This window comes from Carettochelys insculpta, chromosome 3 (assembly GCF_033958435.1).
Source record: "Carettochelys insculpta isolate YL-2023 chromosome 3, ASM3395843v1, whole genome shotgun sequence".
In the NCBI taxonomy this organism is placed as follows: domain Eukaryota; kingdom Metazoa; phylum Chordata; order Testudines; family Carettochelyidae; genus Carettochelys; species Carettochelys insculpta.
This window is the reverse complement of record NC_134139.1, coordinates 4,355,923-4,378,303: the sequence shown is the minus strand read 5'-3', so window position 1 is coordinate 4,378,303 and position 22,381 is coordinate 4,355,923. Positions and strand designations below refer to the sequence as shown.

General features: G+C 46.1%; 2 protein-coding genes across 3 annotated transcripts in view; one reads left to right on the top strand and one right to left on the bottom strand.

The window, feature by feature from the left end:
* Positions 1-1,111: 1,111 nt before the first annotated feature.
* Positions 1,112-16,045, bottom strand: MORN2 (MORN repeat containing 2). 2 transcript variants are annotated; one of them, XM_074989284.1, is made up of 4 exons: positions 15,912-16,045; positions 9,295-9,401; positions 6,348-6,484; positions 1,112-1,359 (listed from the first exon to the last, which is right to left on the bottom strand). In XM_074989284.1, exons 1-4 carry the CDS (start codon positions 15,916-15,918, stop codon positions 1,257-1,259), a joined length of 354 nt encoding a protein of 117 aa, XP_074845385.1. In that variant the 5' UTR covers positions 15,919-16,045; the 3' UTR covers positions 1,112-1,256. The 2 variants fall into 2 exon arrangements, with proteins under 2 accessions (XP_074845385.1, XP_074845387.1); XM_074989286.1 differs by lacking the exon at positions 15,912-16,045 and adding an exon at positions 10,819-10,834.
* The window catches only part of DHX57 (DExH-box helicase 57), a 45,677-nt gene continuing 39,306 nt past the window's right edge, over positions 16,011-22,381 (top strand). The window contains exons 1-4 of the mRNA XM_074989283.1: positions 16,011-16,047; positions 17,840-18,047; positions 19,498-19,644; positions 21,485-21,658. Coding sequence (XP_074845384.1) covers positions 17,848-18,047; positions 19,498-19,644; positions 21,485-21,658 — 521 coding nt within the window. The 5' untranslated portion in view covers positions 16,011-16,047; positions 17,840-17,847. The remainder of the gene's footprint in view (positions 16,048-17,839; positions 18,048-19,497; positions 19,645-21,484; positions 21,659-22,381) is intronic.

Genomic DNA, 22,381 nt, shown 5'->3' with positions numbered 1-22,381 from the left:
CTGTTTCTTTCACTGGTGGATTAGTCTCTATGACCATGCAGCTGGTCTGGCAGTTTGGTCTGAATCTGACTCCAGCAGGAGATCCACAATTTGGTTAGTTTGTGCCAACTTCTGTCTCCACCCTCATGCCCTCTGCCCAACCTCATTCAGTGGAAACCCCAGCTTTTCAGGTACAATGGAGTTGTGGAGAGGTAGGAGAACACTGGGATGTACTTGGACTGGAGGTTTGTCCTGTAAACATTATTCAGTGTCCATTTTTTTGCTCTCTGTCAGATCTCTGGAGTAGGAGATGCAGCTGAGGTGGCTGGCTCACCACAATGTGACCCACCACCTGTATAGAGTAAGAGCATTCATGCATTGCATCTGCAGGAGGAGGTAACACATGGGACTTAAGCTCTCTTGTCTTCTTTCAGGTGTTGAAGTCATTGGTCCCAACTTTTCAGCCTCACAAAAAGAAAAAAACTAAACAAAAAAACAAAGTTCTATTTTTCTAAAGTGTAAACCAAAACATGCGAAGTTCTGCACAGAGCTCCGGGCCACTCCCAGCCCAGTATAAATGTAAATAAAACTTAATTTTACTAGAACTCCATGAGGGATCAAGGCAGCACTGAGATCAGCTCTATTCTGCTTCCTCTGTTTCCAGGTCTGTATGCAGCCAGGTGAGTAACCTGGCAGGTAACAGAGCCAAAGTGTTAAGTTGTTACTGGCGTGTGGGCAGGAGCATTATACCATTTTACTGGGAGAGTAAATATTTGTAGTGTTCCATTTACATATGCTGGCATTGCAGTGGTGAGATAGCAGTCATGCTGTGATTGTGAACTGTTGTGAGTGCTGCCGTGTGAGGGAGTTCCTGTTTTTCTCTGAAAACATGAATTAGACATACAAGGAGCCTTTATCACTGATGAATGGTGGCTTCAAAGTCCTATTTTCTTTTGAAAACTCAAAGTTGCTGAAATTTCTGAATTAATCTCTTGGATTTAATAATTAAAATTATTTAAAGGACTAATTACAGTCATCAACTGCTTTGGTTTTAAATTCACCCCATTGTTCCACATTGTTTGTTAGATGTCCTAACATGGAACTTCACAGTGAAAAGAAAAACAGTGTAATATTTAGTTTATTTGGTTAAATTGATACACGGTATGTAGCTTAGAAAATTATTCCTAATAAATTTGTTAAGAAATCAGCTGCTGAAAATCTTGGATACAACAGTTACATCAAAAGGCAGCATAAGAACAGTATTTAGTGCAAAACAATCACATTTCCAACTTAAGCTTCAGTCCTGGTGCTGCTGTGTAATGAAATGTGCCACTCCACTCCAGGCCTTGTGTATCTATAAATTCTCCTTCACCTTCCAGCCTGTAAGGGTATAAAACCAATCTGTTCCTGGAGAATGCAATCAACCTGCTGTTAAACCAGTGCTGAGAACACTAGATAGATTCCCCACACCAGCAGGAGTTCAGGCACTAGGCTCCAAGCCCACCCTGCCCAGCTTACAAAGCAGTCCCCCTAACTTTCTCCCATGTGGCAATTATCTGCTTGGCAGCCTCAGGAGCCCCTTCCAGTTTGTCCAATGTTTCTAAAACACATATTCAGGAGCCAGGAAAGGATCTCTCCTTCCTCCCCTTCCCCCCGCCCCCACCTCCCATATACTCTGGATTTTTTTGTTGGTCTCCTTCCTCTGAAGCATTTGAGATGGCCAGGGCTGAAAATCGGACACTGGTTGGGGTGGGCAGGGAGCTGAGCTGGCCCCGAGCATTCTCACTCTTTTGTGCTTGTCTGGCTTGTTCTTGCTGACATGCTTCGGGTTTACCTGATCCCCAGGGCAGACTGACAGTGACCTTGGGGTTTATTTGCCTTCCTCTGCAACGCATGGGTGGGTCACTTGCTGGGACTATCTGACATAACTAAATCTGTGGCACATCATAGCTTAGTCTGCCTTGGGCTGTAATGATTTGGTCTGTTTAGGTTGTTGGGTTAAGTCTGTGGGCACTGGGTGATATTGGTGACCTGTGATATCTGGGATGTCACTGTAGATCAGTGTGGGCAAACCATGACCTGCAGGCTGCACCCAGCCCTTCACGTCTTTTAGTCCAACCTTTAGAATTACCAGTCTGGCAGGACAGTGGGGCTAAGACAGGCTCCCTGCCTGCTCTGGCCCTATGCAGCTTCTGGAAGTGGACAGCATGTCCCTGCAGCCCACGAGTGGAGGAGAGGACTCTGCACACGGAGCTCACTGTCAGGTGTCATCTGCGCTGCCTGCCCCTCCCACAGCCAGGAGCCGCTACTGGATGTGACATCCACTTCCGGGAGTAGCATGAGGCCAGGGAAGGGGAAGAACTTGTCTTAACCTTATTGCTGCACTGACCAGGATCTCTCAGAGATAAGGGGCACCAGGCCAGAGCCCACACCCCATGCCCATCCTGCACCTCAACACAAGCTCCTGAACCCCATCCTACATCCTCTCCTGCACCCCAATCCTTTGCCCTGAGCCCCCTCCTACATCTCAACTCACTGACTCAGTCCTACATTCATGGCCTGCCATATAATTTCCCCATTCAGATGTGCCCTTCAGGCCAAAAGGTTTGCTCACCCCTTGTCTAGATGATTGGATTCTGGTTCTAAACTCTGACTGCAAGCCAGTGGTTCTTCACCTATTAGCTGTTGTGGGACGCACAAGCAGACCTCTGTGATATATAGTGTGGATGCAGCCCACATAGCACCTACATGGCCCTGTGGATGTCACATGCTGAATGGGCCACAAGCAGCCCACATGCTGCAAGTTGAGACTCACTGGGCTAAGCTATAACACCTCTGACCTATGAGCCAAAAAGGCTCAACGGGGCAATATATGAGGCCAAAGGAGGCTAGTCAGGCTGCACCCCCCCCTTGCCAATAGTATTGTAGCAGCCCTACAACTTCCTCCAAGCAGGTGGCCCATGAAGGCTCACATTTGCTGTCCTGCAATGATCTGAGGTTAGTGGGACTGTGCTCCATGGAACTTACCTTTATTTTTATTAGTGGCACCCACAAGATGCACACTTATATAAAGCAAGTTACCGCGTGATCTTACAGCTGTAAATGTATCACTCTTTACCCTTTCCCCATCCTTACCAACAGTCATAGTTATCGTGCACCAAGACAAATGCAGGGTTTTTCAGACTGACTTCTCAAAAAGCCTGTCTCTGTGCATATTTGAAAGCCCTGTTCAAGATCTTCTCCCTCACTGAAACAATGTCATGCTCCAATGTGACTTAGCAATGGAAAGTTAAACTTTAAAAACAGTCCTGGGGGACCTGTTTCTCTTGAAGAGGATGAGAAATAGTAGTGGCTGCAAACTGTCATGGCAGTTTCTGGGTTAGCAAGATAACCTACAAAGAGTTGTTGGGGAGAGCAGTGTACAGTAGAACGCCGAGATATGTGCACTCAAGTTGCAGGTGTCTCAGTTTAACGTGACTCAGGGTGGTGGGGAGCTGGTGCCTGGCTCCAGGCTGTCCGCCACTCAGGGGAGCTGGGAAACTGACCTGCACTGCAGCGCTAGTCAGTTCCCCTGCTCCTGTGAGCAGTGGGGAGCTGGAGCCTGGCTCCCAGCTCAGGGCTGCTCACAGGAGACAGGAAACTGACCAACACAACTGTGCTGGTCAGTTTCCTGGCTCCCCTGCATAATGCAAAATGTGATTTACACAGGGTTGCGCAGGAATGCAACTTCTGAGTAAGTCGAGGGTCTTCTGTATTTAGAATTACAAACCAGCCTCAGACATAACACAGGCTTGAAAACCAGACACTCTGAAGACAAGGAAGAGTCATACTATGATGGCTGAGATGGGGGCGTAAATAACCACCTAGCTTCTCTTGTGTAGCCAATTGCTGGTCAATTGATTGGATCCCAGGAGCTTTGCTACCAACTCCCCTTAACAAATTTTTTACTCACACAGGAATCTCTGATACGTCTGAACAAGTACGCCAGCAAGGAATATTGCTAATAAACATTTGAGAATTTCTACTCATCCAATGCTGATATGTGGACCCAAAGCAACACCATTCTACCCTTCCTGGGGCTAAAACCGTACTGGATTGATCACTTACTCAACTGAGATATTCATCTCCGTGCAAAGGGGCTGTGGGAGACTTCTTTTCCACTTATATGGGATATAGAAGGTACTTATGCATTGGGTTGGCCTAACCCGCCCAAGTTTTTGAGAGAAAATACATGAAGATGGCAGCTCCTATATGTTTCCAAACATTCTTGCCAAAATAGTGAGCACTTGCTGTTTGCACTCACAGAATGTGTACATCTTATGGTTCCTATCATAGTGTATAGAGAAACCCTAAAACAGTTTAAATTACAAACTCAGACACAAATATGTATGTTAAATGGAGTTTCTCAGTAAAGCACTAAAATGAAATTAATCTTCCCCAAATAGCAGTTTGGTTTTAGATGCAAATTTCTATTTGGTCTGATTTGGACTCTGACTGTAGGGACTGATGGCTTAAACGTTGTTTGGTTTTCGTTTTGTTTTGTTTTGGTTTTTGTTTTGTTTTTTGTAAAGTTAATCACTGGTCACATTTCTAGCACTAGTACAGTAAGCTCTTGTTTAACGGGTATTGGATTAACCAGCACACTTGAATAACTGGCATGACTCACAACTGTGTGGATCTGGTCAGCAGACACTTGGTGGGAGCGTGAAGGAGCGGCATCAGGGCTGGGGCTGCCGTGCATCCCTCCAAGCTGCGTCTCAGTGCAGCCGACAGGTGAAGCGGCGTAAGGGCTGAAGTTTGTACACAGAGAAGGAGAGCAGCTCCCCACCGCAGGGGAGGGAGTCAGCCCTCTCACTGCTGCCCTGAATCCCTCCATGCTGCTCTGAGTGCAACTGGCAGGATCCTCTGCTCTCCCACACAGCCTGAGTATGCTCTGTTATCCAGAATATTTGATTATCCAGAAACCTCCTGCTCCCATGAATGCCAGATATCAGAGTTTACTGTATATTCCATTCTCTTTGTGCATCACCAGTAAAGCTGTATTCTAATTCAAGATTCTTCATTTTTGGTTAATATAGAAAAATGTAGCTTGCTTTTCAGATACTTCATTAAGGTTATATTTGTATTAACTTCAAACCTGAGCAAATTTGCTGACATTTATTTAAGAAGAATTAATATGAATTCGGCGGACATCAGTTTTAAAGTCAATTTTCTGGTTAGATCCACTTATTATGAAATCAAGATCCCCTTTCTGTTCCAGGGACATACAATCTTTTCATCTTACAAACTCCTCATTCACAACCCTGTGTCACCAGAACCAGCTGATGTTTTATAAGATCAGAACTACAGACTTTCCATTAATCTTTATGAAAAAAAATTATATATGTGGCCAAGTCCAGCATTTCTTCATCATTTTGGAATCTAAACTTCTGACTTCAAAAAAAAAATGTATTTCTAGGAATAAGGAATGCAGGCTATACTTCCAGACTGTGGCTAGTGCTTAATTTGTCATGACAGAGGTGCTGGGACTCAAGCAATTTTTGTTTACGTTCATGACTTACGCAACCAGTCTAAGGTGCTAGAGTTATAAACTTTCAAGTCGAGGAGTGTCAGGTCTCAGCTGTGGCACAAATTAAGTTCGGACTGGAGGGCTTGGATCCTCTAAAGCAGTGAATTTGAAAAGGATTATAGCAGAGAAGTAACTCATCATGAATTCCCAGTGTGATGGTCTGGCAAACAGAGCTAATGCTATCCTTGGAAGTGTGCAAAAAGGAGCAGTGGGGAGGACTAGAGGGATGAGTTTATCTCTGTCTATGGCATTGATTGAGACTGATACAGGAATAGGGCAGCAAGTTCTGCAGCCCATGTTTTAAAAAAAGGATGTTGAGAAATTGAAGAGGGTGCAGAAAAGAACCATAAATACTATTTGTAAGCTGGAGAAAATGCCTTGCAGTGAGACGATTAAAGAACTCAATCTATTAAGCTTTTCAAGAAGAAGACTAAGAGGTGACTTAATTACAGTGTATAAGTACCTTGACAGAGATACAATACTGAGTGCTGGAACTCTTTTTAACCTAGCACATTAATCCCCCTTGACTTTAAACTCTATGAATCTATGGCCATGACTGTAGGAATAATTTGTCTAAACAAGCAGAAAGTGTGAGGCATGCTGGAGTGTCAATCTGCAATGCTCCACTGGGCTGTGGGGTAATTGTTTAGACTCTGCTCCTGTGCATTACAAGTTTCCCAGAGCACACAGATACGTGGCACTGGGTCAACTTTGGAGATTTAATATCTTGCACTATTAAAACAAACATGCTTGGAGCGAGCAGCATAAATACCCCTTGTGTCTGTTGCATTAAGCTTACTTGTTTTCATTGAAATTTCCAATGTACTTTGCTCCATTTGGAAACAGATAGGTTCCAAATCCATGATACATGTTGTCCTTGAACTCGCCTTCATAAACTGCCCCTGAAGGATGCTGGAGCCTTCCAATGCCATTCATCTATGTAACAAGGGGTTGAGGAAGAGAATTAATATTTATTCTTAAAATATTGATATACACCAAAGTCATTAGGCAACTTTCTTTGTACTACCTTATGAAAGAAAAAGAGGTAGGGCAAATAATACTCTTTATGGATTACTTATGCTCTCAGTTGCACAAGGTTTTCAGATATGCCTCAGAAGTTTTTGGCCAAAGTAACTATGCAGTAAACTCCTTTTGCATGGAATGGTCATGGGATATTAAGTGTCCATAGTGAAGAGAGCCTCAGCTTTTAAACTGTCATCCCAAGAAGCAACACACAATAAACTGAATGGTACCACACTCATCTACCACATAAAGCAAAGTGCTCTATTAACCCCACCAGATTTTCATCCTGTGCTTCTACAAATAAGTATTATTTACTTGAGGCTTGGACCACTAAGCAATACCTGTGGTTCAAACAAATTACAGAATGCTCTTACTACAAGTAAGGTGACCAGATGTCTATTATACCCACTCCCCCACTGTCCCAATTTTTCACACTTTCTTTCTGGTTGCCCTTACCACAAGCCTAATTGTCATTATCAGAAAAAATCTAGGTTTAGTGACAGTTACAGAAGGACAAACCTCATCTACCCCAAAACTTAACAAAATGGAAATAAGTTAAAGGAAAAGACTTATGCATTTCTTCTGTTGCTTACAGTAGTGTCAACAATACATTCCAAGCAATGCATACCCCAAAAGCAATACAATAATACCCTATCAGCCTCAGGCTGCATCTACACGACCAGATAAATTCAATTTTATTAAATTCAATTTTATAATGCTGGGTTTATAAATTCGATTTTGAGTATCCTCACTTCCCACAAAGTGCACACAATGTCGAGTTAGTGCTGCCACATTAGAGTGGCCAAACATCCACTGTTGCAGCAGTGCATTGTGGGAACCTATCCCACAGTTCTCTCAGCCCCGCATTCTGTGCTCTCCCCCGAGGCCCTGCTGCACCCGCACTGCTGGCGGTGCTCACCCTGCTGCCTGGTTCCTGGGTCCCGGCAGCCAGAGAGAGCTGGGAAACTGATCAGCATTGCTGCACACCTAGCGTGGGGGAGCCAGGAGCCAGGAACAGCAGGGAGTCAGGTTCTGTGCTGGTCAGTTTCCCGGTTCCTGTGAGTGGCGGATAGCTGTGAGCCACATGAAACAGCACCAGTTAGCCTCTGGAGGCTAACAAATTCGATTCAAAGATATGGCGCTTCCGCACCAGCCTTCATTCAAACTGATAAAATTCAAACTTGATGCTACACCCACCCAGTGTCGACGATATTATGCTATCGATACTAGTGCTCCCTAAATCAAGCTAATGGTGTGTACAGTGATGACAGTCACTTTGTACAATCAAACTAACTGCCTCAAATTCGAATTTATCTTGTAATGTAGACATACCATACACACCTCAGATTCATCAAACTTGCATCTAATACAAAACCTGAACAGTTTACTTATTTCTGGGCAGGGATACATTGTTGTGGAAGGTCGAATTAAGATATGCAATTCCAGCTATGTTAAATATGCAGCTAGAGTCCAAGTACCTTAATTCGGGCTTCCACACAGTCTCCTCCCGTCCTAACTGGGGACAGGAGTACTGATGCCAGTGCAGATGCCCTGTAAGTTTGACTTAGTGTGTCCCTACTAGGGCATCCTAAATCAAACTCCAGAAGATCAATCATGACAGGGCTGATCTTCCCTGTAGTGAAGACATACCCTCTGTTGATGTTCTGTTTACGTTTGCATTTCTCTCAGCTTGGACAATCAAAATTGGTAAGTTGGTTCTCCTTTGTTTAACATTCTTTTAATGTAGCTTTTTTACTGAATTCTCTTAAAAACAGACTAAACAGAATGTCATGGCAAAACAAGTGTTGCCAGGAGAGGCTCTCTTCTAATTGCATTCAGTTATTTTTCTAGTTCCTCTTTAGCAAAATTTTTTCCCTAACAATAAATGCAACTGTTTTCCTATGTCTACTTGTTTTGTCCTAGTAATTCAAAAAGACAATCCAAGGCTTATTCTTTCCCACTGTTTATTTCTGGGTTGTCCAACATGCAGCCCGTGAGCCAGAATCCACCCTGTGGAGCTGGCAGCGGTGCCATTTTGAAAACTAGCAGGGCAGCTCTCAGCTGCATGTGGCTCTTTAAGGAGCCATTTGGGGCTCCCACTGCTGCTGTCAGTCAATCCTCCTTCAGCTCCCTGTCCTGCTGCTCTGAAAGAGTAAAACTCAATTTAATTGGTTTAACAGCTGTCAGGAGGGATGTGACCATTAAACCAATTAAATTGAATCCCATTATCTCAATGCAGCAGTGCAGAGAGGCACATGCTCTGCAGATGGGGTGAAAGTAGGATGGCTGGGGAGAGCCATGCAGCGGAAGAGATGGTGGCCCAGTGAAGGTGCAGCAGAGGGTAGTAGCACCTGGAGTTACTGTGTAAAGTAAGTTAATCTTGGGTTTGGGGCTGCAAGGGCTTTAAGCCTGAAGCGTGGGGGTGGTGGTTTGGGGCTGCAAGGGGTTAAGCCTAGGAGCAGGGAGGCAGTGGTTTGGGGCTGTGAGGGGTTAAGCCTGGGGTAAAGGGGGCATTTTGGGTGAGAGGAGTTAAGCCTGGAGATAGAGGGGCAGGTTTGGGGCTATTTTGTGTGTCAGCCCCCAGAACATGTAAAAAATTGCCATGTGGTCCCTGACGAAAAAGGTTAGACACCCCTGGGTTATCTAGTTGTAAATAATGGAATATTCATTCAGGTTCATTGGAAGCTCCCAAGAAGTTTAAAATGAGAGAAATTTTAAATTACCTTATCGTGTTTCCAATTTCCTGTGTAAGTAATTCCATTAGGGGTGATATGAACTCCATGCCCATGCCTTTCAAGAGCACCCTCAGGTGTCCTTATACACTCACCATCTAAAACAAGTGAAGCAAATGAGTAATCACAGAAACCCAGTTACTTTCGCTGTATTGAAATTTAAATAATTGTTTTTGATTTTAATCCTGTAAAATTTAACCAAAAACCTTACATCTTAGAATGCATCTCTAGAAGTTAGAGAGGGTCACAGATGCCAATTATTACTTAATCCATTTCACTCCCCATGCAGAACTGTCTCCTATAGGATGTCTGTCATGCAGAAGGTCAGCCTAGGTGATCTGAATGGTTCCTTTTGACTTTAAATATTATGATTTCTTATTCTAACTTAACTGTGCCAGTTAGGTTCACGACAACTGGGTGACCTACAGTAACAATGTTCCATGCTGCCACACAGGAAATTCAGACTGAATTATCAGATATCTTCTTCCACTCCCTTAATCTATATGAACTAACAGAGGAGTCACACCTGAAGCTGCAATCCTAATCTTGTACCACTGTGGTTAATGGGTGTTTCCTTGCTGATATCAGTGGAAGCAAGGTTGGGCCTTATCAGAAAATGTGCTTTGCACCACGTAATATTGACTCTACTAGCTGCTTATGGTCCTAATCCTGAAACCAGATTTCCTGCTGTATCAGTGAAAACCCTGCTAACTTCAGTGGATCTTCACACAGGTGCAGGAGCCTGCCACTGTAGATCCGGTTGCAAGACTGAGGTTTTAGAATGTAAACACTCAGAATCAAAATCTGACTTCACTGAGGTCAGCTGAAGTATTGACTTGGACATCAATGGAGCCAGGGTTTTGCCCTAAAAGCAGTCCCATTCATTTTCTCAGCCAAAGCAATGATGTTTTCAGAAAACAAAGTCTTAAGATTTGGAATAACTGAAGGAATGCTGAGAAGACAGTCACTTGTATTAGTTTCCACCAATCTTTTGGGATTTTAGTTTTAATAGTAAACAATATGTACTGCTGAAACACATTCTTTTTCAGATTTTTAAACCAAAGTGCTTTGACCTCTGGCACTGCATTACAGTTAGTATTAGTACCTTTTTCATAGTACAAACCAGGAATCCTAATATTAGGGACTTTGTCTTACAAGTGCATCTATACATTTCATGGTTATAGTGTGTTCAGGAATTGAAGATGACTCTTTCACTAAATGTTGCCACAGGATGAAGCCTCCAACCCAAACTGACAACCTTGACTTAGCGAACCAAGTTCTCATCAGGATGAGGGTGAGACACAAGACAATAAATATAGTCAGATCCTATATGATGGCGTAAGGCTTTATAAAGTGAGTCCTACTGGAATGGCAACTGACCACTTTTTATACTTCAAAAAAGTATCCCAGTTTTTCACACTTGCTATCCAATCACCCTAGTTTGAGAAACCTTCTCCATTTTTCAGACTGCAGTCAGCAAGAATAAGTAAGCATTAAACCTCAAGAATTTCTTACCATACTTGTCATTATTTGGAAATACAAAAGATATTCTATAAACTTCAGGACCTGTTAAAAGAAAAGGCGCCATTTTTTAACTTTTCTTTTGGAATCCAAGCCTTGAAACAAATTAGGACCAATCAATCATATAACTGCATTTTTATAAGATGTCTGCATCTCTCCTCCCCAGCACCCAGGGCACAGTGCTATATACATTAATGAGAACAAATTAAAATACAAGCAAAACATAATGAAATGAAACACTCAACATTCAGGACAGACACAAACAGCTGTTAGCATCCACTATAAGAAAAATGAGAAAAGCAGTTAGGGAATGGTAATAAATATGGGACAGCAGCAGTCACAAGAAAAAGAACCTTTCTAATAAAAAAGTGGAAGTTTTTTTCTTTCTGAAATGAGTGGAGAGATGAACAGACACAGATATTTCAGACAATTTAGGAAACAATTTAGGACCCCCCAGTACAAAGGCAGAACCAGATACTGGCAATTACAGGATGGTTACAATGTAGGCTTTATGTAGGCTAGTGCTGCATGGTTATAGTGTGTTCAGGAATTGAAGATGAATCTTTCACTAAATGTTGCCACAGGATGAAGCCTCCAACACAGACTGACAACCTTGACTTAGCAAACCAAGTTCTCATCAGGATGAGGGTGAGACACAAGACAATAAATATAGTCAGATCCTATATGATGGTGTAAGGCTTTATAAAGTGAGTCCTACTGGAATGGCAACTGACCACTTTTTATAGGCAGCCCATGCACATAGACTGAGGATTTGTGGCTGGAGAATGCCATGGGGGGTAATCAAGAAAGCAAAAGCACAATTGGAAATGCAGCTTGCAAACAACGTGAAGGGCAACAAGAAGGGCTTCTACAGGTATGTTAACAATAAGAGGGATATCAGGGAGGGTGTTGGCCCATTACTGGGTGAGGGAGGTAACCTGGTGAAAGATAATGTGGGAAAAGCTGAAGTACTCAATGCTTTTTTTGCCTCAGTCTTCATAGACAAGGCCAGCTCCCCAGCTATGGCACTAGGCAATGCACTATGGGAAGGAGGTGGGCAGCCATCTGTGGGGAAAGAACATGCTAAGAGCTATTTAAAAAAGCTAGAAGCACAAAAATCCATGGGTCCAAATTTAATGCATCCAAGGGTACTGAGGGAATTGGCAGATGTCATTGCAGAGCCTTTAGCTATCGTCTTTGAAAACTTGTGGAGATCAGAAGAGGTCCCGGATGACTGGAAAAAGGCAAACGTAGTGCCCATCTTTAAAAAAGGAAAGAAGGACAATCCAGGGAACTATAGACCGGTCAGCCTCACCTCAGGCCCCAAAAAATCATAGAGGAAATCCTCAAGGAATCCATTTTGGAGCACTTGGAAGAGAGGAAAGTGATCAAGAGTAGTCAATATGGATTCACCAAGGGCAAGTTGCGCCTGACTAATCTGATTAGCTTCTATGGTGAGGTTACTGGCTTTGTGGATATGGGAAGTTAATTGATGGGATATACCTTGACTTTAGCAAAGCTTCTGATATAGTCTCCCACAATATTCTTGCCCATAAGTTAAGGAAGTCTGGATTGGATACATGGATGGTAAGATGGATGGTCCCAATGGGTAGTGGTCAATGGCTCAGTGTCTGGTTGGCAGTCGGTTTCAAGTGGAGTGCCCCAAGGGTCAGTTCTAGAGCCAGTACTGTTCAATATCTTTATTAAAGAGCTGGATGAGGGCATGGATTGCACCCTCAGCAAATTTGCATATGACACAAAGGTAGGTGGTCAGGTAGATACATTGGAGGGTAGGGATAGGGTCCAGAGTGACCTAGACAAATTGGAGGATTGCACCAAAAGAAATTTGATGAAGTTCAACAAGGACAAGTGCAGAATCCTGCACTTGGGATGCAAGAATCCTAAGCACTGTTATAGGATGGGGACCGACTAGCTAAGTAGCAATGCAGCAGAAAAGGTCCTGGGGATTACAGTATATAAGAGGCTGGATATAAGTCAACAGTGTACCCTTGTAGATAAGAAGGCTAATGCATATTGGGGTGCATTAGGAGAAGCATTCCCAGCAGATCTAGAGAAGTTATTATTCCCCCCTACTCGACACTGGTGAGGCCACATATGGAGTATTGCGTCCAGTTCTGGGTCCCCCAGTACTGAAAGGATGTGGACACACTGGAGAGGGTTCAGCAGAGGGCAATAAAAATGATTAGGGGTCTGGAGCACATGGCTTATGAGGAGAGACAGAGAGATTTGGGCTTATTTAGTTTGCAGAAGAGAAGACTGAGGGGCGATTTGATAGCAGTCTTCAACTTTCTGAAAGGGGGCTCTAAAGAGGATGGAGAGAGACTGTTCTCAGTGCTGACAAATGGCAGAACAAAGAGCAAGGGTCTGAAGTTACAGAGGGAGAGGTGTAGGTTGGATATTAGGAAAAACTATTTCACCAGGAGGGTGGTGAAGGACTGGAATGTGTTACCAAGAGAGGTGGTGGAATCACCATGCCTAGAGGTTTTCAAGTCCCAGCTTGACATAGTCATGGCTGGGGTGATTTAGTTGGGGTTGATCCTGCTTTTGGCAGGGGGCTAGATCAGATGACCTCCTAATTCTATGACTGAGATGGGGATATTTTGCTCAGAATTGCTTACACCATTGAGCAAACATGATGCTACAGATCGAATGATCTGCAGCATAACTTCTGATCTAAACCCTGCGAAAAGGGAAGGAGCCAGATTCGGAGTCTGTGTTTGTAAAGTCACTCATGACGTGCTACTGTCATGTTGCCATGGGACTAGGGTTGCATTTTCCTGAAAGATCAGTCTTCAATTCCTGGACATTCCAGGACAGTCTTGGAGAGCTGGTTGGCAGCCCTGCCCAGGATAAATGATCGCCCAGCCTGCAGGGCCACAGTTACGATATTCAACTCATTCATCCCTATCCAGGGCACAGGAAAATGAGTTTCTCAGAGAGAGTCACTGGACCAATCCTAAACTTGAGTAAACTGCCAAGTGGGTTGGGGGCAAAAGGGAGGCTGATGGGGGAGGGGAGTGGGTTCTGGTGGGGAGCACTGGGTCCCCAGGGACAGCAGGCTCAGGCAGGAGGAGAGAACTGGGGGCCTGGAGCGCAGCAGGCTCAGGGGAGTGGGGGATTGGGGCACAGGGGAGCAAACATGCACTGAGAACCTCAGGAGAGTGGGCTCTGGTAGTGTGTTACTAGGGGGGACAGATTCTGGCAGACAGTACCCAGGCCTTGGGGCAGTGGGATATGACAGAGGTATTGTGGGTCGGGGGAGTGGGCTCTAGTGGGTGGAATTGGGGGGTTGTGGGGATGAGGCTCTGGTGGGGGGATTGGGGTCTGGGGAGTGGGCTCTGGTGGGTGGAACTGGGGGGTTGGGGGGAGCGGGCTCTGGTGGGGGGATTGGGGTCTGGGGAGTGGGCTCTGGTGGGTGGAACTGGGGGGTTGGGGGGAGCGGGCTCTGGTGGGGGGACTGGGGTCTGGGGAGTGGGCTCTGGTGGGTGGAACTGGGGGGTTGGGGGGAGGAGGCTCTGGTGGGGGGATTGGGGTCTGGGGAGTGGGCTCTGGTGGGTGGAACTGAGGGGTTGGGGGGAGCGGGCTCTGGTGGGTGGAACTGGGGGGTTGGGGGGAGGAGGCTCTGGTGGGGGGATTGGGGTCTGGGGAGTGGGGTCTGGTGGGTGGAACTGGGGGGATGCAGGGACCAGGCTCTGGTGGGGGGATTGGGGTCTGGGGAGTGGGCTCTGGTGGGTGGAACTGGGGGGATGCGGGGACCAGGCTCTGGTGGGGGGATTGGGGTCTGGGGAGTGGGCTCTGGTGGGTGGAACTGGGGGGTTGGGGGGAGGAGGCTCTGGTGGGGGGATTGGGGTCTGGGGAGTGGGCTCTGGTGGGTGGAACTGGGGGGTTGGGGGGAGGAGGCTCTGGTGGGGGGATTGGGGTCTGGGGAGTGGGCTCTGGTGGGTGGAACTGGGGGGTTGGGGGGAGGAGGCTCTGGTGGGGGGATTGGGGTCTGGGGAGTGGGCTCTGGTGGGTGGAACTGGGGGGTTGGGGGGAGGAGGCTCTGGTGGGGGGATTGGGGTCTGGGGAGTGGGCTCTGGTGGGTGGAACTGGGGGGTTGGGGGGAGGAGGCTCTGGTGGGGGGACTGGGGTCTGGGGAGTGGGCTCTGGTGGGTGGAACTGGGGGGTTGGGGGGAGGAGGCTCTGGTGGGGGGATTGGGGTCTGGGGAGTGGGCTCTGGTGGGTGGAACTGGGGGGTTGGGGGGAGGAGGCTCTGGTGGGGGGACTGGGGTCTGGGGAGTGGGCTCTGGTGGGTGGAACTGGGGGGATGCGGGGACCGGGCTCTGGTGGGGGGATTGGGGTCTGGGGAGTGGGCTCTGGTGGGTGGAACTGGGGGGATGCGGGGACCGGGCTCTGGTGGGGGGATTGGGGTCTGGGGAGTGGGCTCTGGTGGGTGGAACTGGGAAGATGCGGGGAGCGGGCTCTGGTGGGGGGATTGGGGTCTGGGGAGTGGGCTCTGGTGGGTGGAATGGGGGGGTTGGGGGGAGCGGGCTCTGGTGGGGGGATTGGGGTCTGGGGAGTGGGCTCTGGTGGGTGGAACTGGGGGGTTGGGGGGAGCGGGCTCTGGTGGGGGGATTGGGGTCTGGGGAGTGGGCTCTGGTGGGTGGAATGGGGGGGTTGGGGGGAGCGGGCTCTGGTGGGGGGATTGGGGTCTGGGGAGTGGGTTCTGGTGGGTGGAACTGAGGGGTTGCGGGGACCGGGCTCTGGTGGGGGGACTGGGGTCTGGGGAGTGGGCTCTGGTGGGTGGAACTGGGGGGTTGGGGGGAGGAGGCTCTGGTGGGGGGATTGGGGTCTGGGGAGTGGGCTCTGGTGGGTGGAACTGGGGGGTTGGGGGGAGGAGGCTCTGGTGGGGGGATTGGGGTCTGGGGAGTGGGCTCTGGTGGGTGGAACTGGGGGGTTGGGGGGAGGAGGCTCTGGTGGGGGGATTGGGGTCTGGGGAGTGGGCTCTGGTGGGTGGAACTGGGGGGATGCGGGGAGCGGGCTCTGGCGGGGGCCGGGGGGGCAGGTTCGGGGCAGGGGTCTCTCACCGGCCATGCCTGAGAGGCGGTGGCTGCGGTTGCTATGGGGACGAGCGGACTCTTGCACCGGATGTAGAACTCATTTCACTTCCGGGTCGGCGGTGCCGCTGCTGGGCGGGCTAAGGAGCCGGCGTGCGCTCGACAGGTGTGTGAGGCCCTGTGGGGGCGGCTGCTGGGGCTGGGGCGCCCCGCCCCGGTGCGGCGTTGTGTGCGTACGGGTCCCAAGTTGGGCTGTGATGCCCCGGGCGGCGGGCGGCGAGTCCCGCCCCAGCACTGACCGTGCCCGGCTGCCCGGGGTTGTTCTGCTGTAGCCGGGCCTTGCAGCAGCGCCGCCCGCAGACTTACCCTCTGCCCCGCCTCTGGGGAAGGGGGGAAGCAGCAGGCGCAGCCGCCGCCGGTGTTTAGCTGAGATCGGTACTCGGGTCTGTTCTAAAGCTGTTGTGGGCTGAAGCCGCGTCTACACTGCAGGTTATGTCGGCAAAGCTTATGTCGCTCGGGGACGTGAATAGCAGCCCTGCCCGCGTGGCATCAATGAACCCGTCCTTAGCACGCCTGTGCCCAGTGCTCGTCAGCAGGGGACTTTCTCCCACCAACCTTACTTTTGCCATTCGAGGGGGTGTCTTTGTTATGCAGAAGGGAGAGCTCTCTCCTGAGGGGCATAGAGCGTCTTCGCCAGATGTGCTGCGTCAGTACATTGTGATGTTGGCTCGGATAATCGCCAAGTTAAGATTCCGTGTGATCGCTTATTGTGATATTTGTCTTTCCACTTTCCTTTTTTTTAAAAACTGCATTGTTGAGTTGTGCCATGAGAAAACCAGTAAAATTGGTGTTGCGTTGCAAAGCTCTTATAGACTGTTAATTAGGTTGTAATATGCAACACGATACAGATGTTCCATATTTTGCTGCTTTGCTATAGCTTTTTAATTGTTTGTGTACTGTGGTATGGACAGACTCCTGTTGTATCCTCTAGACTGCGGTGCTTCATGCAGGTTGATTTAGATCTCCGTTTAGAAAGCCTAGCTATGCCTCTGAAGGAGAAGACTCAACCCACAGATCTTTCCCTTCCACACAGAAGGCACAACCGTGTCTGTAGTAACATTCTTCCAGGGAGCCCTCAGCAATGTAGATGTCAAATTAGGGTAATGAGCAAGCAAAAGAAGAAATGAGGTAGAGGAACGTGCATCAGTTTCCTTCACAGCTCTGCTAACTGTAAAAATGTAAAAGTAATAAGGATTGGATCCCACTTCCCAGGGGAGATCTGAAATCCTTTAAGGGTTGTCCCTTAGTTGTCTGTTCCCTAGAAAATTCCGTCAGTATGTCCCCATTAGAACTGTAGTATGGAAGAGTGGCCAAAGCAGCCTTGGAGGCAAGAGGCTCCTCACAGAAGGCTATAGCCTCTCACTGATCCCCCTGAGATGAAATACACAGACCTGATGGGTCTGCATTCAATTGGGGGTAATCCCTGATGAACGCAGTTGGTGTAAACCTGAGTTTGCTCTTATAAATGCTTAAAGATCAGTACTGATGGTCTCTGATGGAATGGATGTAAAATCTAAATCTTCATGAGGCCATTGTTGTGATAATCTGTGATCTGGCTAATGATGCTTGCCCATCTTTTTAAAGTGGCCTGTAGCCTACTGACAAAAAGTGGTAAACATAAACCATTATTGCTAGACTTATTTTTCAGCTATGTTCACAAAAAGCTGCTGTCACAATAAAATAGAATAGTTTTTGTATTTGTAGTTGAGAATTTTGTATTGTAGAAGTACATTTGCTTCTTGGGCGTATAAATCAGGCGAGACGTATTTTTTAACAGACCATTTGTTAACAATACTCTTTATTGTACCATTAAAATTACCATAAAGTCTGATGTTCACCAAGAAACATGGACTGTGTTGCATAATAAGAATATTTATTTAACCTTTTTTTTTTATTAGTTAACAAAATGAGCTCTTCAGGAAAGAGAAGAGGAAGGCCAAATAGAGGTGGAGGAAGAAGACAAGGGCGAGGCGGAGGTGGAAGAGGAGGTGGCGGCAGAGGACAGAGTAACAAATCTCACGCTGATGGAAATAGGAAAGGGTCGAGCAAAATCTGGGAGGATGAGGATGACTTTTACTTCTCTGAAAGAGATACAGTTGCATCCAGGTTATTACGATTAGCTTTCTTTGTGGTTAAGATTTGTCAGACTCTTCACATTCCTTACTGAACACCTTAGAATGTTTGGAAACGTAAAGAGACTAGATATTGTTATACTTGGGAAAGTTTCCAGGTGACAGATTTCAGGCTACTTGAGAGAGGAGTTGGGCTAAACAAAAGGGTTTAGCATCTGCTGACTCCAAACCCTGTGCTCAGTTCCTTGGGATTTATAACCACATAGCGCTTCCCACGCTTTCTGCTGCTTTAGACAGTGGCTTACTAGTACTTTCTCTTTGGCACAACTTATTTCCACCAGGGCAACTAAGTAACACTAAGTCTATAGCAGTCTTCTTACTAGTAAGTGACAATAGATGAGACAAATTCTAGAAGGAAGCATGGACTAACCTTGTTATCAACCTCCGTTTAACATATTAATGTTGAAAAAGTGAAATCACTTATCAGCAAAGAGTTCTACTTTGTATGTTGCATTACCAGTCCTCTACAGCTAACTTCTGCTTCTTAAGTTTTACACTTCCGAGTTTAAGGCATGTGTTAATGCAAATGCATGACACTTCTTGGTCTGCCAAAAATCTCTCTTTTATCATATAATCTGTGTGTGCATGCATTATGGTAAGACTTTTAGGTTCTGTATACTAAAGCTTCTTTTGCTGTACAGTAAACCCTTGATTTACACAGAGGTTGCATCCTAGGCAACCTTCATATAAATCAAATTTCACGTAAATTGGAGGCGGGGGTTGGGGACCTCCCCGCAATTTCCTTGGCTGGGGGAAGTGGGTGGCTGGAGCCTCTGTTTCAGCTGCTGCCTCTGGCTCCCTCTGTGGGCAGGTTGGGGTGGGGCAGGGCAGGGCACCTCCTGCTCCAGCTGCCGACCATGGGGAGCAGCCATGGCTCACCTGCTGTCCCCCCAGCCACAATGCAGCTTGTCCCTGAGGCTGCTCAGGCAGCAGCAGCTCCAGCCACGGCGCTGGAGCCCTGGGCACCTCCAGCTGCGACACAGCTTGGTCTCAGGCAGCTCCAGCCATGCCTCCCCTCCCCCCCCCCCCCCCCCCCCCCCCCGCCCCGGCGTTGCGGTGCCAGGAGCCCCTGAGCCAGCCGGCAGCATGGGAGTAGGAGGCAAGGCAGGGTACAAGAAATTAGGGTCCCCTAGACTCAACTCCTGTTAATACAAAAATGTGCTAGTTAAATCTACTGTGTTGTAGCCACTGCTGATTTCATCTAGCCAATGATGTGAAAACTGAAGATTTGACACACAATCCAAAAGAGTGTACTTGTCGTAAAAGAACTTCTGACAAACATAATCAAATGTCCCATTGTGTCAGTGCATTGGAGGAACCTTCTCTTTCAATCTTCCATTGGATTCTTGATGTTGGAATCTGATTAGTCTGTATAATTTCAGTTACACAAACGTGTAATTTGTGTGTGGGTGTTTAATTTTTAGCTGTGTTGTGAGAAGAGGAGGGCGATCTGAACAGAAACCTGAAAAGAGGACGCTTCTGCAGACCATACATATGACGTCTGAGAATCAGCAGAGGGTAAAAGAGCTCCTCAGAGAACTCCAGGGACAAGAGATGTCTGCTGTTTCAGAGTCAGTTCAAACAAACAAAACCACTCCTGGCTAGATCGGTTGTTTTACTTGGGTATCTTTGCTTAGGGAAGAACTATTTTGCATGTGAAAGCCTCTAATCTTTTCCATCATTAGCTGGGCACTTTTTTAATGTGTAATGTTATGCCTTGAAGTCAGGACACTCCTCGACACCGACAAAGTCTGATGTGAACTGTATAGTGTCATAGTTGCTATTTTGAAATAGGCTTACTAAAAAAAAAAAAGGCTTTCTTTGCTCTTGGCAAACTGGAATGTAATATAACTGTAGCTATGAAATGGCTACTGCGTTCCACGCCAGTGATCATGACATCACTCTGGCATTGTATGGTGTGTAAAGTGCTTTGGGATTTAAATGAAAGGAACTATCCAAATGTAAATTGTTAGAAAATATTTACCATTCTAATGGTTTTAAGCTTTCTGATTTACCACCACCTCTGAAAGTAATTGTGTTCTTCCTTAGTTTTAAAAAGTTGGCTCGAAGAGTAGGAATGGCTTTTTTTCTTTTTTTGCTGTATTTTATGAAGCACAAAGAAATCCACATTTTTATTAACTTTAGAAATATCAGGACTATCAGATTTGATCTTCCCTGTTTTACTGATAATTCTTGAAGGTTTTTGGTTTCTTTGTGCTCCTGAGCAGATCCATAGAGAGAATGGATGTCTCTAGAAAAGATAGCCAGGATTCCTAATTTGTGAAAAAGATTTAAAAAAAAAAATCATTTTCAAATATTTGCTTGTACAATATTTTTGTTCTTGATATTGCATTCTGCCAGTTAAGAGTGGCCATATCCATTATGGCCGTGTCTACACGAGCCCAAAACTTCGAAATGGCCACACAAATGGCCATTTCGAAGTTTACTAATGAAGCACCGAAATACATATTCAGTGCCTCATTAGCATGCGGGCGGCTGTGGCAGTTCGAAATTGATGTGGCTTGCCGCCGCGTGGCTCGTCCAGACGGGGCTCCTTTTCGAAAGGATCCTGCCTACTTCGAAGTCCCCTTATTCCCATCTGCTCATGGGAATAAGGGGACTTCGAAGTAGGCGGGGTCCTTTCAAAAAGGAGCCCCATCTGGACGAGCCGTGCGGTGGCGAGGCGCGTCAATTTTGAACTGCTGCGGCAGCCCGCATGCTAATGAGGTGCTGAATATGTATTTCAGCGCTTTATTAGCAAACTTCGAAATGGCCATTTGTGTGTCCATTTCGAAGTTTTGGGCTAGTGTAGACACGGCCAATGTGTAATATACAGTATTTTAGCAGACAGGCTATTACAATTTGAGCCTCGCTAGTCCAGCACCCTCAGGACCTGACCGGGGCTTAACCAGAGAATTTGCCAAACCATGGGAGGTCAATATTGTCTCGAAGCATTATCAACATTTCCACTGCTTGCTGGGCTGTTAGAAAACACCTAGGCATAAAGTAGAGTAAATAACAGCACAGAACATTGAGAACTAGGGCTGGAGGTTGTAAACCAACTTTATGGCACTGTGGGAAATTTGTCAATGCCCATGATACGTGGACAGCCAGCTAACTTAAAAGCATTCCAAAGTGTTACTGGACTGCGTTCTGCGTTTTTTTTGTTTTTTTTTATTCCAGACCAGAAAGTGATGGACTAGGGAAGTTCAGTCTGTTTCAAAACAAAAGCATTATATTCTTAAACTTTTACTTTATTTGAAGCACTGCAATTTTGTATTGTCCACTGCCCAATGTTCCCCAATACTAAATGAGTGAAAGTGAAAGTTACAATGTGCAGTTAAATGAGGAGGACTGTTTTGTATCTAATTAGAATTTATAGTGATACTGTTGATTTACTGTCTTTATCAGAATGGCTGCATCAGGTGAAGACGATTATGATGAACCTGATCATCTTGATGACTTGCAGTGCTGGTCAACAGACCAAGAGATTTCTGAAGTAATTACCAAGGCGTTTTCTGAACCAGAGGAACATAAAATAGTGGAAAGTGAAGTATCTTCGTTTGCTGTGCATAAACTTTCCAGGTGATTCTATTCAGAATGAATAAATATACTTGCAGGCCTGGAAACTGTACTTCAAGCCTTCAGTGTGTGATGCTCTTGTGAAATTTGGTGGAAGCTCTGCCTGCAGAGGGCTTACAGAATCATCCCTTTTGTCCATGTGCTTAAAATAACACTTAAGTCATTTCACCTTTGTAGCAGTAGGTACATTTGGTGGTTTAATTTTCTTTCAAAGACATAAAATAAGTACTATAAAATCTTCAGAGTAGTCAGTGGAAATGGGAAGTATTTGTATTTGTTTTCAATTTTGACAGTTCCAGTAGGCAAGTATGAGAATTCCTTTGTTGTTATAGTCCACACATAATAGAGAGCCTATAGGCAGTCATCAGCTATTTTTTTCATTTGTGAATACTTTCTGTCACTAAGTAACTGAACTTGCTCTGAAGAGTTGACTTTGCACAGTATGGTTTAATCATCCTGTAGCTGTCATGTGGTGCTCTCTGAAATGTGGAAGGTTCACTGAATGGGTGAATTCATCACAGACAGGTTAAACAACAGACTTCCATAGTCACCAATCTGGCACCTTCCATGAGCACTAAAATTCTCTTAAAATATTTCAAACATAGTAATCATGTCTGATTCCAAAATAAATTATATTTAATTAGCTTGACTAGCTCTGCAGTTACTTCCCATTTCAGTCACCTTTTTATTGTCTTTTGCAATTTTTTTTCCTCCATTCTGCTGTAG

Coding starts and splice junctions, on each gene's coding strand:
- MORN2 (XM_074989284.1), bottom strand. Junction 6,485..9,294: donor GAAATTGGAAACACGATAAG/GTAATTTAAAAT, acceptor CTTGTTACATAG/ATGAATGGCATTGGAAGGCT. Junction 1,360..6,347: donor GGAAATTTCAATGAAAACAA/GTAAGCTTAATG, acceptor ATACCCTTACAG/GCTGGAAGGTGAAGGAGAAT.